The following is a 16043-nucleotide window of genomic DNA, read 5'->3' on the forward strand; positions in this document are numbered from 1 at the left end:
GTGTGCAAATAGCGGATGCCGTTTCCAGTCTATGCATTGTAGAAACGCTGGAAGAGGGGATTGTTTGATTGTCTGCAAAACAGAATTATGTTTTCTCTATATTCAAATTAAAATCCGAGAGCTATCATGTCTAGGTTTGTGTAAGTCGTAGTTTACGATTTTCCCGCCTATTTAGCTTGAGAAATTCCGTTCAGTGAATTCCTTACGTTACATGAAGGGCCTGGGTACGCGTGGTGCCTGCAGAGTCGGTTAGGCTCCCTCCACGCAGGGAGGACAAGCTTCCGAACATTTTTGCCGATGTGACATCCGATGTCGAACGCGGGATGCTGACGCCAGCTTTTCCGCGACACGGGCTCCTTAACACTATCGTGTTAAAACCATCGTAGCATGCCGGTATAAACGCGTGTCACTTCAAACGGGCAACCAACAAACAAGATGGCGGCGGTGGCGTGGTCCGGCGCGATCGCTTCCCTCGCTTGGTTACTTTTGTAAACAAAAACGGTGGCACCCACACAAGTGTAAAGTGGTAGTATTTTACGCAATTTTAGTGCAAAGCAATAGCATTTGAGCACATTTTGGAGCCTGCTAGCTTTGCGCCAGTAGGTAATGTGCGGTGTTGCGTTCCGGCGAATGTCGTTGATGCGAGAGTGTAGTACAGTGACATTTTGTTGCCGAGAAGTTCGAAATGCATTGAATCATATGGGCGTTCGCCGGAAATAGGAGAATATTTCGTTGTTGCAAAAATTTCGCGAGATTTTGTCATCGCGGATTTCGACTGCATGTGCCAATGTGTACATATGTGCCGCTCTTCAATGAACCTGTTTCACGCAGACATATGGGTCACTGTAGATGCAGGACTGGGTAGGTACCACTGTTCGAAGAAACTATTTCACCTGGATTTGGAGCACTGTGTATGTGCTGCTCAGTCTGTGCTGGGGAGGTATTCTGTAGGAGTTTACTAGGTGGACTCTTACAGAATACCCCCCCCCCCCCCCCCCCACGGTCTTCAGTGAACCTCTTTGGTGCCAGCTCAGATCACTGGCTATGTGCCAGTGTGCGCCACTTTCCAAAGAACATCTTTGATGCCAAATTGCCTAACACGGTATGTGCTGCTGGGAATTTGCCGCTCTGCAATGACCGATAAAACTTCTCCGATTTTGAGCAGAATCGAACCCATGTCAACAGGTTTCCTGAAGGACGGCAACCCAATGCATTAGTAGGCTGCGCCACAAATGTACTAGGTGTGTGCTGCTTTCAATGAACCTCTCGCCAACTTGGGTCACTGAGCAGGTGCCACAGAATATGCAGCAAGTGAGTGAACAATTAACAGCATTTGCAGGCACCAGTGCACCATGCTTCTCGTCTTGGAGGCCACGCGCAGACTTCTTGGCAGTGCCGCTAGATGGCGCAGCGTGTCCAGAAAGAAGCATGAGAGAGGAGCTCGGTTGTGGCATAACACATTTCTCAGCATTCACTCACACCAGTACACTATACATTTTGGAAGCCATGAGCAGGCTTCTTGGCTGGTGCCGAATGTTCTTAAGAAAGAGCGAAAGGGGAATCCTGCAGCAGTACACGCCAATACGTAACTCGTTTTGATGGTGGCAATACGTTGTCACTATATTGATTCAATGCTAACGCATTACCGCCAACAGTCATCATGAGATCGGTTGTGCAGGAGTTTTGTTTAGTTACTTTTTGAAGGCACTCGGTAATCGGATACCTTTAGAACCCCCGAATTCAGTTTCACTTTGGCAAATAAGTTCTGCAGCAATATGCGAGGTGGACAGAGCTTCGTGAAATAGAGAAAGCATCATTCATCTACGTGTAACACAAAATCTGCAAGGGAAGCCCATATGGGTTTCTCAAAGAAAATTAGTCCTGGTGCAGGGATTGATCTCAGTGGAAAGGCCTTTCCAGGGCAATCACTCCATACTACTGGACAACTTTTCATGGCAGGAAGTGAAGGCTACAAAGATGCATTGCTGCACCAAGTAGTCTAGCAGGGTTTGACAGAGCTTTCACTTTCTTGGTGCAGATATTGAGTCAGCGTTGCTCCTACATACGACAGTTTTGTGTCGTTCAAAGACAGAAGAGAAAAAACTGAGGAAAAAGTCAGTTTAACACTTCGTAGTGTATTAAGCCTCAATTTTGCTATAATGAATGAGATGTTCATTTTCTCTTCCCCAGCTTAAACTGACATGGTTGAGAAAGTGGAACTATCTTGAAGTGCGCTCTTGCTTGTGTGCGCGTTTCCTTCATAGCTTTCCCTTGATTGGCACAGAAAGTTGCCCGTTTGCATACCATCTGAGTTCTACCAGGAAGCTACCAGAGCAGCATCTAGTTAATCATCCTGTGGTGCAGAGATGCAGAATACAACAAATCGATTCTGCAGAAATCCACAATGTGAAAAAAGCTTCATGAAAAGAAAAAAAATTGTGTGGCTTCATTCCCTAAACCAAGACAAATATCTTAACTGCAACACTTTCTGAGAAACCGAGATACTGATATGTGTTTTATTAGTAGTTTCATGCTACTCACGGGTAAATAACAATTTTCTCTGAACAACCATGATCTCATTTCATAAGTGATGGATTTAATTTCTAAGTTAGCACAGAACAATGCAAAAAGTGAACTGAGGTTACACTCAGTGGCAAACTGCCAGAAACAACAATTGATCGAAACTACTCTTTATTTTGCGACACCTTTTGCAACACCTTTTGTTTATTGGTGTGCTCAGAAAGTGACACTTTATAGCTGGTTTTGTTGTTGATAGGTGATGCGACAGTCAGCAGAAAACCTCTCTATTTTTCCATCAGTCATTCTGTCTGGTTTTTGAAACATGATGTCTAGGGATTTTTTTCACAGCCATCATGAATGATGACCTCCAAAAATTACTATTCTTGACTAAAGAATGTGGCACAATTTGTTAGCTACATATCGTCAAATCACTTTTAACTCCTGGTGACCCCATGAACATACGAATGCCATTAAGGTCTGTTTAACCTTCTAGCTCTCACGTTGTGTTGTAAAACAACAAAAAAAAATTGTACGAAATTACACAATATTTTTTATTCCAGCAAATTATTGTGCGTTACATCCACACTTGTACATTACGTACAAAGGCGTAGCATGACCTAGCTTCTTGCTCTGTGCTGAGCGTCTTGCCTAGTAGATACAGTAGGCAGTCTTTCACACAGCTGAGGCATGAAGAGGGAAGAAAGGTTACTGCATGCTAATGTATAAACATTAGCATGGAGTTCAAACAAAAAACATCTTCTTAGTGGTGCTGGTTGGTATGTTGCAAATGGTTGGTATTCGTATAGTCCAGTGGAACCTTAAAGTACATTACCATCTCAGTTGGGAGCTGCAGTTGATCATTAAATGTGAAGCTATCATGATCACCGAATGTTTCCAATAAGAAATCATTTGTGTGTCATAAGCAATGTATGCACATCATACATGGAGCTTGGCAGGCCATGTAATGCATTGGGCAGATACTGGTGGTCTGTTAGCCCTTTGAGGGTCGATGATTTTCGTCATGTGCAACCGCCCAGGGTCGATTTTTTTATTGCAGATTCCAATTCTTTTTAGGGACATATTTCTAAAAAAATTTACCGTAATTTTTCAAGGGTGACCATAAAGTGAGAAAAAAAATATTTTGCGTTGGTATATATGTACTCTTCATTCATGAAAAACAACAAGAAAAAAGGAAATAAACTTATAAGAATTAAGAATTTGATGAATTTTTATACACATAGTTCAAGGCTTTGAATATGCGCACGCGAGAATATTTTGCAACTCTCACCTGTTCCTGCTCTTACACTAATATGTACTTCCATAGCGTAATCAAACTGCGTAGATGCGCGCACTCAAGAAAACTGCGTGGTTGTGTGTCTGTGGAAAAAAAAGCTGAATGTTTAACAAACTTCCGCTAATCTTCATCTTATCGCCAACCAGAGGCAATTAGTTTTTGCGAGTGTCCAAAAAAAAAGCAACAGAAACACACGCATGGCGGCATCCTTCCTATATGCACCCTTGTGAGCACTGAACGAGTGAGAAACAAGCGGTAGCCCTTTGAGCGATTAGTAACGAGATAGCTACCAGTGTTGCACGCGAAAGAAGCCGAAACCGCCCGCGGAACAAAACCCAAACCGCCGCCCGCTCGTGTGTGCGCCAGTGTGCGAGAGCAGACTAGCTCTAAAACAAACCATGCAACGAAAACTGAGAGAGGGAGGCGCAAGAAAAATTCCCTGTATTCCCACATAGTGGCAGCACATGATAGAGAAGAAAAAGTCAGGGAATTTGTGTGCTTTTTAAACGTACAGACGGTGCCGTAAATATACGGCATCGACCATTTTTGGACTTGTTCGCAGCGCCGTATATTTACGTCATTGACCCTCAAAGGGTTAGTTAAAGAATGGGTGCTAAGAGAAGGGAAGCACAGTTGAGAACAGCAGAGGATTAGGCAGTGTGATGACGGTGGGAAATCTGCAGCCATAAGACGGCGTCACCTGGCTCAAGATGGGTAACTGCAGGTCAGTGGCAGAGGCCTTCATCCTGCATTGAGCATAAATAGCCTGATGACGATATCTTCATTAATGTGACGTCGCATAACATCCAACACATTCAGCATTAACAACAAGCATCTGCATCGAATAAGCTTTGCGTCCACCAATTTCTGTAATTTTTCTTTTCCTTACCACCTCCAGGTACGACAGCTTCTTATGCGCTGGACGGGTGTTCAGGACGTCCAAATACAGCGACAGGATGACTTCGAAAACAAGTACATTGTGGTGACGGCGATGGGCCGAGACTGGCAAATTTGGTTCCTTGAAGAATTGCTCCTACAACGCTGGCTGCCACAGGCTATTGACTGTGGAGACCTTCACAGGTTTCTAGGGAAGAGTGGCCAGGCTGGCGCAGCAAAGTGGGGCTCTAGGAGCCTGGCATCTGCACAGCGCTGAGTACTTTTTGCTCAAGTAGCCACCATTGTGTGATCAGGCAAGGCACCATTTGATACGCTGTGATAAAGCAATTATTCATATTGTTTTTATAGGACACACCCATCAGCAGAGGAGACTTGCGAACTCAAGACTGCATGCAATTTTTACATTTCGTGAGACATTAAAAGTGTTTATATTTCATTTTCTTAAGTGTGCTCTAGCATGTGCGTGAGCTAAGAGTTCAACAAGGTTGCCTGTGTGTGGGATTCCATGAAAAATGCACACATTGTTGGGAATTGTACAAATGAATTCCCGTTTCCACACGTGCACTTGACGTGCACACTTGTTGCATCTGTTTGTGTTGCATTGTTGAATGCACTCCAGATTGAAATACAGGAAAACAGTCATTAGTGAAGCATATGTTGTAGAATTACCTCATTATTTATCATACCCCTGCTTTTAAAAGGCCTTTTTTATACAAAGGCTCTCCAACAGGTGGTATAATGTATTGTGTTTATGCTGTTTTGTTACCGGGTTTTTATGTCCCACTGCCACTTTTTAACATTGCCTTAGGAATTGTTCTTGCCCTTTGGTAACATACTAGTGTGCTTTCTTGTTGCATTAAAACAATTTTTTTACTTGACAAAGCATTGCCATGATGTGACATTTTTAAATGGAGCACTAGAACTGCAATTTTGTGCAACACTGCCTTTTCAGTGTTGTTTTTTTTTTACTTTTGTGCCTTGTCAGTGGTCAGAACAATTCTCTGCCCACATGGCCAATGGGATCAGCCAGCCATAGACTGTTGATGTTAAGTGGCAACAATCGAGTGGAAGGCATCGCTACAACATTGCCGTCCACCTGTGGAGCTAGGATATGACGAAAAACAGTTGCGGTAAAATCAATCTCGCGATATGCCTTCGTGCAATCTCGTGCAATATGCCTTTTGCAGTCTTTCTTCCATAATGTTGTCACTTAGTCGCTTGATAATTATGGGTGTGTACAGGTATACTCACTCAATATGCATTGCCTTTTCTAAAGTGTTGTCACTTAGTTGCTCAATGTGCGTGTGCACTGCCTTTATTTAGGATACCGACTGCATGAGGCCTTGTTCAAGGATATCTATGCAAGCACTCTTTGCATCCATGAAAAAAAAAAAGCTTAATACTAATACTTAATACTAAATGCATTTTGATTACCTCAACGTTATCCTATTACTGTGCCACCATAAGCATCCGTACGCTAAAAAATTTGAAGTGGATAATAAGTATGTATACAGTGATAACTAAGTCGCATCTGACATGAAAATATTTTCGTTAGAGCTTTAGCTTGTTTGTAAACATCATGGAGGATGGAAAAAAATACGAGGAAGCATACCGCAAGGCGACTGAAGCCAAACCTCATGGAGGCCTGGTGGCCCAACAGGTGATGGCACGCCAAGGTGCGCGGTTGGTTTTACTGTTTCCACTCTGCAGGCAGAGCTACGGCAGGGCAGCTGAACAAGCATGCACTGCATAAAAACTACTGGCATAGCTAGTAGCTAGTAGTAGTAGCTAGTAGCAGCTAGGGAACCAAATGTCTCGGCAAATTTCGATTCTTGCTCCCTGATCTCGACGCAAGAGGTCACGTTTGGGGCACCACTGTGGCTTCGCGGAGCGTTTGCATGCCAAGGCTGGATGCATGACGTAACGTTCCCTCCTTATTTTTCCTTCCTCCGTGATAAACATATTAACTTTTATGGAGCACCACATTACCAGAGATGTGAACTGCATCAACAATGCTAGCAGTGTCATCTTGTTGAACTTCGTTCAGCCGCGCTGCATCAGGCACATTGCCGTGTTGCCTGGTTGAGCTCATAAAAGAAAAAAGAATTTGTGTTAACGATCTGGTCACTGTCGACCCCAGTAGCTAAGTAGAATATGGTCATTTACAGTAACAATACCTGTTTCAACTTGGTACCACCAGGTGGCACCCTCAACCCACCCGTTCACATGTATAACCTAACATTTTGCAAATGGCATAAGATTTACGTACAAACTGAAACTCACTATTATAACTAATATTCGTTACCATATATTTGTTACATGCTAATATCGGGGAAGCATGTAAATTTAGTCCATTATATCCGATGATTCATTGCTTGCGCGTTACATCAAGTTATGATTTAAAAGCTAAATGACATCACTCTAAGGAAACCAAATATCAAGGGCAGGTTTTCAGGAACTGGTTGCCAGACTGTATTGTACAGCAGCAATTGAGGCTGCCCATATTCAAATAGATGCAAAGACAAAGGGTGGCATATCAAGCTGATCCATTGTAGTTGCTGAGGTGCACAGGTGAAAATTTTCAAGGTTCGAGGCAATGGCTGTGATTTGTATAAACGACCAGCTTCTGTTCTAGTGGAGTATGCTTGTTAATTTATTCCTAGTTTAGAATGCAATGCAGTGTTTTCCAAGTGTTCCGAGTGGTGCTGTAACAGGCATTTGTGCTGTGTCCATGTAGTGCTCAGGAGCCCAACCTAATTTTTTCTGTGATATGTGTTTTAAAATTAAATACCAATTTATTTTCATTAAAGTGTGAGTGTCTCTGTCATCCCACATATAACTTGGAACCAGTCACAAACGTAGACCACAACCAAAGCCAAATCTTTTGCCCGTTCCACTGGGGTGCAACACTTGGTACAAGGCTCTGGTGCAGACCAGACTAAATGGCAAGTATCACAAGAACTGCAAATAGTACCAGTGTGTGCTAAGAGAGACTACTGTCAGCTATAGCCATGGGAGAATCATGTTTGAATGCTGCTACTTTGCAGTGGTCCGTGTGAAATATGAGATGTGCACCTAATTGTAAGTGCGCAAGCATTTTTGCGTTTTGCCCCCCCCCCCCGTCAAATTGCAGATCCACAGCAAGGCAACAAACTCTCAACCTTGTGCTCAGCAGTGGAGCGCCATAGCTACTGGGCACCAGGTAATTTCATAAATAGCTAAGCCAAATATTGAATACATACAGCCAAGGGGCTTGCAGCTTTACTCAAAAGATGAAAAGGACTCCCCGTACTTTCAACATAATGTAATTTTTAAGCTTTCCACGCCTACTGCGATACCCCGATAAGCATAACAGCTATTGGTCAGATTTCTTTAGCAGTCGTGGCAGTACTTCTGGTGGTGTCATTTGCCGACAGGGGTGCCACCTTCTCGTGGTGAGTGACATCAGAGTGCCAATACTATGGCCTGAAGATTGGGCTCTCTGATGTGCTGATCCTGGAGGCTGCGCCAATACCAGAGTGCAGCGCGATCAAGGATGAAGGAATCTACAGCAGGGCCAATAAAAAGTAAAGGCTGTGCCTGGCAGAGGCAGCATTTGGTAGCTAAAAACTATGCTCGCACTAGATGCACCCAAAAGATTTTGTTGTAAAAACTTCCTGAGGCAATTCCCTGGAATATAAACGAGATTTTAAAGAATTTTTTTCGAAAGAACTGTCCACTAATAAACTAGCAGTAAACCTATATCATTTAAACTTCCAAACATCAATGTACATCAATGCACTACTATGCTGACCACTTATCACAATAGTTTCAATCTTGCAGATTCAATATGTACGAAATTATTCGAGTAACTCTAACATACAATTATAACGATCAAGTTTGTGTTTTGCACGTTTTGTTGTTACATTGAGTTAGTGGAGCTCTCAAAGTCAAATGTGCACACCATGGCCTGCATAACGATATGCTAATGGGATTGACTGAACCGAATGCTTCAAAGCAACACAGATGCTATGAGATATGTCATAGTGGAATTCAGTATATTATTCAACCATCTACGTTTCTTTAATCTGCAGCCAAAGCTATGTACAGAGGCATCTCTGCATTCTGTCCTAATCATCTAAAGGGATTGATTGATTAAACTGAACACCTCAAAACAACAGAGATGCTACGAGAGATGCCATAGTGGAATTCAGTAGATTATTCAACCACCCAAGTTTCTTTGATCTGCAGTCAAAGCTTTGTGCAGAGGCATTTCCGTGACCTGCTCTAATTGGAATGCTGCTGCCAAAGTTTGGTATCGAGCCTGCGACCTTGTGCTCAAGAACAGTATGCCATAGCCACTGTTGTGGCTATGTTAACAAGTAGCAGATCAGGTGCAAAACAAAACAAAGCATCAAAAACGTATAGAGAACTGCACTTGTTTTTTTGCATCCCTGTAGGGAAAAAGCTCCAACTATAAGGCATGCTATAGGCAATGCAGGAAATTTTCGTGCTCTTGAAGGGGAATCTGCTGGCAAACAAATTATGAACGACAAATGTATATGCTGATAGATGAGAAAAAGGACGAATGGTGGCACACAACCAAGAGGGCTTTATTATGAAGAGCAGACATGCACTTAAAATATATGCAGTAAAGAAAAAGTATCGCACTTCAGTAATCTTGCAAACACAGGAAATGATAAAGGGAAGGAAAAGGGATAAAAGAGGAACATGTGCCTTGCAGAGGGTCTACATGCTGTAATATCAACATTACATCAGCAATGCTAACATATTAAGTAGAACTTCGTTCATACGTTTTAAAAAAAAGCGACAAAGGGAAGATGTACTACTAACCAGGAAAATGTACAATCCGATGTCGCAAACGAATTCAGCAAACTTGCCCGTAGTTGGTCTACGTAATGCAAAGCAATTGCGCGAATTCTTGCAGCACGAGGCGTTGACACGACATGCGTCAAGCTGGCAGGGCCTGTGACGCACTTTTTTCTTCTTTCGTTTTTCTATTGTGTAGTGTTTTAAAACAGCAACCCGAAACCGAAACAACATCAAGCTGGTGGGTGACACCACAATACAATGCTGCTGGCGCAATACATGACACTCACTTTGCACAGCTTGCAACAGGGAATGGTGGAGCGCTTGGTTTATAGTCTATAAAAGCGTGCAGTATGTTTACAACGACAGTACACCACATATGCTGTGAAAAAGATAGGTGAAGATGCTTATCGCAGCAGGGTTGGCAGCGACAGCTGTGGATGTGACATACGCCTAGGAGATTTGCTGGTACTGGATAAGGGAACTGACTGTGTTCTGGCGTTTTCACGAGACATGGGCAAACAAGTACTGCGGTGAAGCTGCCATGTTTGGTGCCTACTGCTCTTCATCATGCGTGCCTCGCACCTTTCCTTGTTCACATGGGATCTAGCAGTCAGAAAACATATCATGCAATCGCAGTTTGACACTGTAATCAACATTGGTGGCGAAAGATCCACATTTTCCAGGAACATATTTGCTGGTAAACAAAGAAGCGAAACCATACTGGGTCATTTTTAGTTCTCTTGATTGCGAACGTTAGCATCAGGAAATCATATGAAGCAGGATTGTATCAATAAGGTTCACCTTTTATTCTGCTCTTAATTATGTAATTGCTTTCGATAAGTCCTTGGGCCAACAATGAACCATTTCAAAGTACTATTATCAACTATAGAAATGTGAACAGTGAGGCACATAGTTCTTACACATCCGTATCAGAACTGAATCATAAAAATTTTACGTTAATCTGCATCCCTGACGTTCTCTCGCATAGAATTGCTATGCATTCAAGGAATGGTTAGCAAGCGTTAGTGACTAGAGCAGTGCAGGCACTTTGACAGTTAAAGTGGCTGTAAATGAGGACAAAATTTTTTTTTAAATGAAGAAATTGCCTACTAAATATGTTTTTAGCACATGCTGCTAGAGTTACCCTGCCACTGCACATGTACAAACAACACGCACAGAAAAGGTAAGCTGTTCACATCAGTTACAACTACACAGCAATAAAAATTCACGTACTGAGCACAAGAAATGTGCTGCAAATACATAATAAACTTTCATGTGAACGGCCACATAAAAAAAAGTTGCCGAGTCATGTAACCTTTTAGTCATGTAACAGATGCTAAAAGAAAAAAAAAATTGGAAAGGAACCATATTGTATTTATGGCACACACAGGTACCATCATAATTTAAAATGGGAGATACCTGATAACACCTGCTATGCATAATTACATGAAAGTGTAACAAGTAATTGCTCCATAGCCAGTTTCTATGCATAGTGTAGTACCAAGCGTGCCTTTTGGGATCTGAATTAAGCCACTGTTAAAGATTCAGGTGAACCTGGAAATGAAACAAAGCACCGCAGTAGTTTCTGAATTGTCCACATCTGAATTCATGCTAATGGGTACATTGTATGAACACAAAGCAGCCCGCCTGGCATTCTGTGCACAAATTCACACACAAGGAACCAGAGCACGACCTCACAAACATAATCTTGCCCACAAACACGATGTGCTTGCCAGGTCGTAAAGCTCAATGCCTGTCAAGTCCCGTGCCACCATGCTGAACATGCTGAAAACATGCTGAAGTATCTCATCAGCAACATTACTAAGGCACCGCATACAAATATTCCAAGAAACGCTGAGCACACAAGTCGTACGACCAATAACAATGCCCTCCCAGAATGCCCATAAACATTATGATGACACAATATTTTTGTGTCACAGAAAGTAAGCTCTTTGGTAGCATGTGGTGTATTTCTTAACATTAACAGATATTTTGGCATTGGCCCAATGGTAGACTAGTGGCTCACTGCACTATAGGTTACTGGAGCTAGCGATGGCTCGTTTTTCTAAATGTCCAGACAATAAGACGCTTGCCTGCTCAACTCACTCAAAACCTCATGGCACTTGGCAGCAGCTGCTTATAGCTGCACAAACAAAAACAAAAATAATAATAATAAATAAAGGAGCCCCAGATCGGTCTACTGACCTCCCTCTTGACTCAAATGCTTTTAGTGGAACATCAACCCTCGAAAACACCTGGTACACCAAACGTGGCCCGCACACAGACAAACCAGAATTAAACACCGTGCACAATTAGGTGCGCAGTCAACATCATTTTAAGAGACTGAGACGATTGGGATCGAATGTTCAAGCAACAGCAGCACTCTCCTCCAAATGCAAGCAGTGTGACACGCATAGTGTGGAAAGCCTCAAGTCCTTGAATTCGCATCTCGTTCCAGCCGGTGCACGGCGCACATATGGCTGCTGGCACCACAGAATGTTCACCATAAAGGATGAAGGAGTTTTCCTTCAACGCTGCGACTGTTTTGGTCAAAGAAGTGTGCAGTAAACTACTCTCTCGTTCCACTGGCCCTATCATGGCATGGGCTGTACGCGAGAAATGTTGCACCTCACTTCTTCTTGATTTTGGTGAATCGCGATGCTGGCAGCTGGAACTGCAGGTAGTGCGTGTAGATCAGAAACAGAAGGAAGTGGCCACAGCTGTAAGCTGCGTTCAGAAGTTGGTGCAGATCGGGGTAGCGCGCCGGTGGCGGCATTGTCAGGTGCAGGACGTTGAGTGCAACGCAGCCCGCGAGTGACAGCACAAACTGGAAAACCAAAGACAGAAAAATGTAGTGAGCGAAGATGTAATGGACATACATGTTCGTTTATGACTTCGGTACTACTGTTGTTGCCCTGGTCATGCTCTAGTTGCACAAGACAGTGAACAGTTCCATGCAATAGATGTGAATTTCGCCTTGGTTTCGCGAAGTTACTCATAAACTTCTGCTGGAATTTGCAGTTCTTTTTTTCTCTTTTATTTCTTTTATGAGCTGGGGCAAGGGCACAAGATTGTTGGCATTCAAATGACACCCATCTCAAAATGTGGTTGTGGTTGAGATGTATTTTTGCCTTCACAAGTTGCTTGACTGGATTACTCAAATCTGGATGTGCAATTCTTTATGAATAAGGGAAGAGCAACCTAAAAGCTACAAAAAATCATTGCATAATATCAATGGGCATTCTCATTGATCTTGACTGACAAATTCATGTCAATGCTTACAGCAAATTTGGCCATCCCCTAAGACGTGTACTTTTCTGGTTACTTCAATACCAACCGAACATCCCCGCTGGAAGCGCATGTGTTTCTATGGGCCCAAGCTTTCATTATAAGCATTAAAGCACCTTTAGAGCAAAGTTCTCTGTCATAAGCGTCGCCGAAGATGTATGGAGAGAGCAGCTGGCTAAAGATATGACGTGGACGGCTCGAGCGCCTGCGAATGGAGGCTTTCTACAAAGATTTGGGTGCTGTATACAGTTAGTTTCATTTTAATTTCTCATTTCGTTTATTTACCCTAAGGGCCCGGAATAGGGCATTACATAGAGGGGGACAACAAGAAATTTCAAAAGGGGGGTTATAAGCATGAAGATCAAAACACAAAATAAAGAACATAACTGTTTTCAGCATTAATTCGCGTATTATATGTGCAGATTTCCTTCTTTTTTTTCCCCTGGAGTGTTGTATTTGGGGTTGAATTTATAACGGAAAAATATGTATATTCGTTTATTTCGAACACTTCAAATACTAAAACTGGAGCTGTAGCGAATATCGAATAGCATAATATTTGATTGTATGTTTGACAATATTTAATATTCACAGTACTTTGAAGTGGCCGAGCCTGTGTTTCATGCAAAAGATATGCAGCCTGGACCACCAAGCCATTGTTGGCTCACTCCGAATGTGTCGGATCATACTTTCGTGTTTTGTTGTCTCGTTGTTACCGCCGGCACAAGCTGGCGCGGTGCTCTGGCAATGCTATTCATGCGGCACCCTCGACTGACTTTCCTCTCATAGTCGTGTGACATTTCATGTCATGCCCACCATAAGCCAACTCTTCCATTCCTGCTGAGGTGTCTATTACTAGCCATCGGCAGCAAAACACTGCACAAATTTTTACTGGGATTATGTAAACCTTCCCAACTATTTGCTGCAATTTCACCACACATCAACTACAGGTTATGAATCAGGCTGGGATGCTTAATTGAAATATATTTACTAATTATCGGGTTTAACATCACAAAGCAGAGGCTGTGGAGATGCCGTAGTGGGTGTGCCCAGAGAAATTTAGAACACATCAGGTTCTCTAATGTGCGCCCAGAGAATGGTACAAATTATTAAATGAAAAAAAAAAAATCTGGACTTTCACATCACATGCTTCGTTATAGCAACTACTCAAGAGCATTCCCACAATTCTCATTTGGAAAATAAGGCTCTGCAGGAGCAGCTACTGAGGGCTATGAAAAACTGGTAGCATTGACTAGAAAAACTAGGTAGAAAAACTGGTAGCATTGGTAGCATTCACTTGGCTATGCAAATTAGGAGCTTCACCTTTCCAACATTAACTGTTGTAGTACAGTAGAAGCTGACGCACAGTATGAGCTGTTGGATATTGCAAGTGAAAATAAATACTTTGAGACAAGGCGAACATAAGAAAAAAAAGAGATCTCTTGCAGCTTAGGTGGAGCGTTAGCTATGCATGACAAATCAATAAATGCTAAAGTCCCTCCCACACGCGCACAAGTGTTCTCAGGCAGATTTGTGCGCGGCTAAGATTTAACCAAGCTGAATTACTAAATAGCCTAGTTACACGTTCTCCAGGGTTATAGTCTCGTAACAAATCAAGAAATTCCACACTCGGGCAGAGGATGGTCTAGAGAAAAAAAAAACCTATTTGTGTTCCTGTTGCACAAACGCAAGTGCAATTCACATATTTTTCTTTGAACAAAAGAATTTCAGCCATAACAAGGTCGGAAAATTCTAGAACTCCCGCATTGCACAAGCACACTTGTGAAGGCAAAACTGATCTTCAATCCCAATAACAGGATTTCTTTTGTGATGGCAAATCCTATGCATGTTGAATGAAAAGTTTTGTGAGAAGCACTTTGCTGGGAACTTGCCAAGAACACTTACCAGCAGTGTAACGTGTGTGCTCCTGCTCGCATCTTTCAAGTAGGCCTGGTAGACAAACACTAGGTTAAGCACGACCAGGGCGATGTATGGAGTCACCAAGCCATCCTTATAGAGAAGTGGGAACATGCTAATGGAAAAAGAAAAAAGGAAATCAAGGAAATTGAAAGGAAACAAGTTGATGTGGTGAATCGGGCGTGTTGGTACATATTTGAAAAGGCAGCAGTGCAAAAATAAAGACGTGGATGGAGACAGGACAACAAGGATGTGCGCTGATGTTAACTATATATGCTGGGGTTCTGCTTTTTGTAAGCCCCCTGCATAAACTAAAGATGTCATTCCTCCTTTCCCGCACTTTCCCACATCACTCGCCTTTCTCAGTTTGCTTGTCTTAGTTGCAGTGTGCAAAAGCCCCATAGAAATCAGGTGCACCATGCTGGCATAGTGCAAGTTATTAAGATGGTTGCGTATGCAGTTTTGTCACATACTCGGCATTTATTGTGTGAATGGCTCTTGGCACAGTATCCTAGAGTTGTTAGACCGATGGCAGGTGCAAGATTTATTTCTTTTCTGCAGTATAATACCCCTGACACACGGGCACTCTAAAGTCCTTCAGGTAAGGGGACATCTACCGGAAAGGCGTTCAAGTGCAGTGACACACGACAAAGGAGTATCTCCTTTACGGCAAAGTTCCTCTTCGGGAAAGGAGATCGCGCAACTACTTTTCGAGCGGAAAAGGAGTTACTCTCGCACACAGCGTGCACAACTCGTCAATAGAAGGAAACCTGCCACACAACTACGGTGCCCATAGGTATTTTTTTTTACCTTGCGAAAATGTTTTAGTTGTTAGCGGTAATACAATTTGTCGAATAGTGAAGATTTCCTCTAGCTATACTCTCAAACGCTCGCATACCGTTGCTAGCGCCGCCATGTTCAATTCCGGCAGTGTCGTCGTCGTTTGCTGCGCGCATGTGGTGTGTTCACATCGCGAGATGGAGACTGCACAATCAGCGCCCGCAGGAAATACCCAGAAGAAACCCCAGTTGTTGGAACAACATATTGAATAAAACACGTTACGCCTGCGCGCACAAAGGAAGGGACGACAAAGACGTGAAAAAGGACGACAGAAACGTGGGCATCACCAGAATAAACAGCACGCACAGCAAAACACCGGCTGCACTTAGTTGCTGGACCAAGTTAAATGGCTGCTAACAACGCAAAAACGCGAATAAAATAAACGACTCTAAGCATTATTGGCCATAAACAATGAAAAAAAAAATGTTTTTAGATTCTACAGTAGCTAAGTGTAATTAAATACACAGCTTTTTAAGAA

The 16043-nt window shown here is 42.8% G+C and overlaps 2 protein-coding genes across 3 annotated transcripts in view; one reads left to right on the plus strand and one right to left on the minus strand.

The window, feature by feature from the left end:
- The window catches only part of LOC135919863 (uncharacterized), a 66474-nt gene extending 61327 nt beyond the window's left edge, over nucleotides 1-5147 (plus strand). For both annotated transcript variants that reach the window (XM_065453844.1, XM_065453845.1), the window contains exon 14: nucleotides 4713-5147. In XM_065453844.1, coding sequence (XP_065309916.1) covers nucleotides 4713-4967 — 255 coding nt within the window. In that variant the 3' untranslated portion in view covers nucleotides 4968-5147. The remainder of the gene's footprint in view (nucleotides 1-4712) is intronic.
- A 4132-nt stretch (nucleotides 5148-9279) lies between these two features.
- Nucleotides 9280-16043, minus strand: part of gny (ALG6 alpha-1,3-glucosyltransferase garnysstan) — a 29717-nt gene continuing 22953 nt past the window's right edge. Inside the window, exons 14-15 of the mRNA XM_065453794.1 lie at nucleotides 14714-14840; nucleotides 9280-12350 (exon numbers count right to left, since the gene is read on the minus strand). Of these exons, the coding sequence (XP_065309866.1) occupies nucleotides 12153-12350; nucleotides 14714-14840 (325 nt within the window). The 3' untranslated portion in view covers nucleotides 9280-12152. The remainder of the gene's footprint in view (nucleotides 12351-14713; nucleotides 14841-16043) is intronic.

Source organism: Dermacentor albipictus, chromosome 9, assembly GCF_038994185.2.
Source record: "Dermacentor albipictus isolate Rhodes 1998 colony chromosome 9, USDA_Dalb.pri_finalv2, whole genome shotgun sequence".
Taxonomy (NCBI): domain Eukaryota; kingdom Metazoa; phylum Arthropoda; class Arachnida; order Ixodida; family Ixodidae; genus Dermacentor; species Dermacentor albipictus.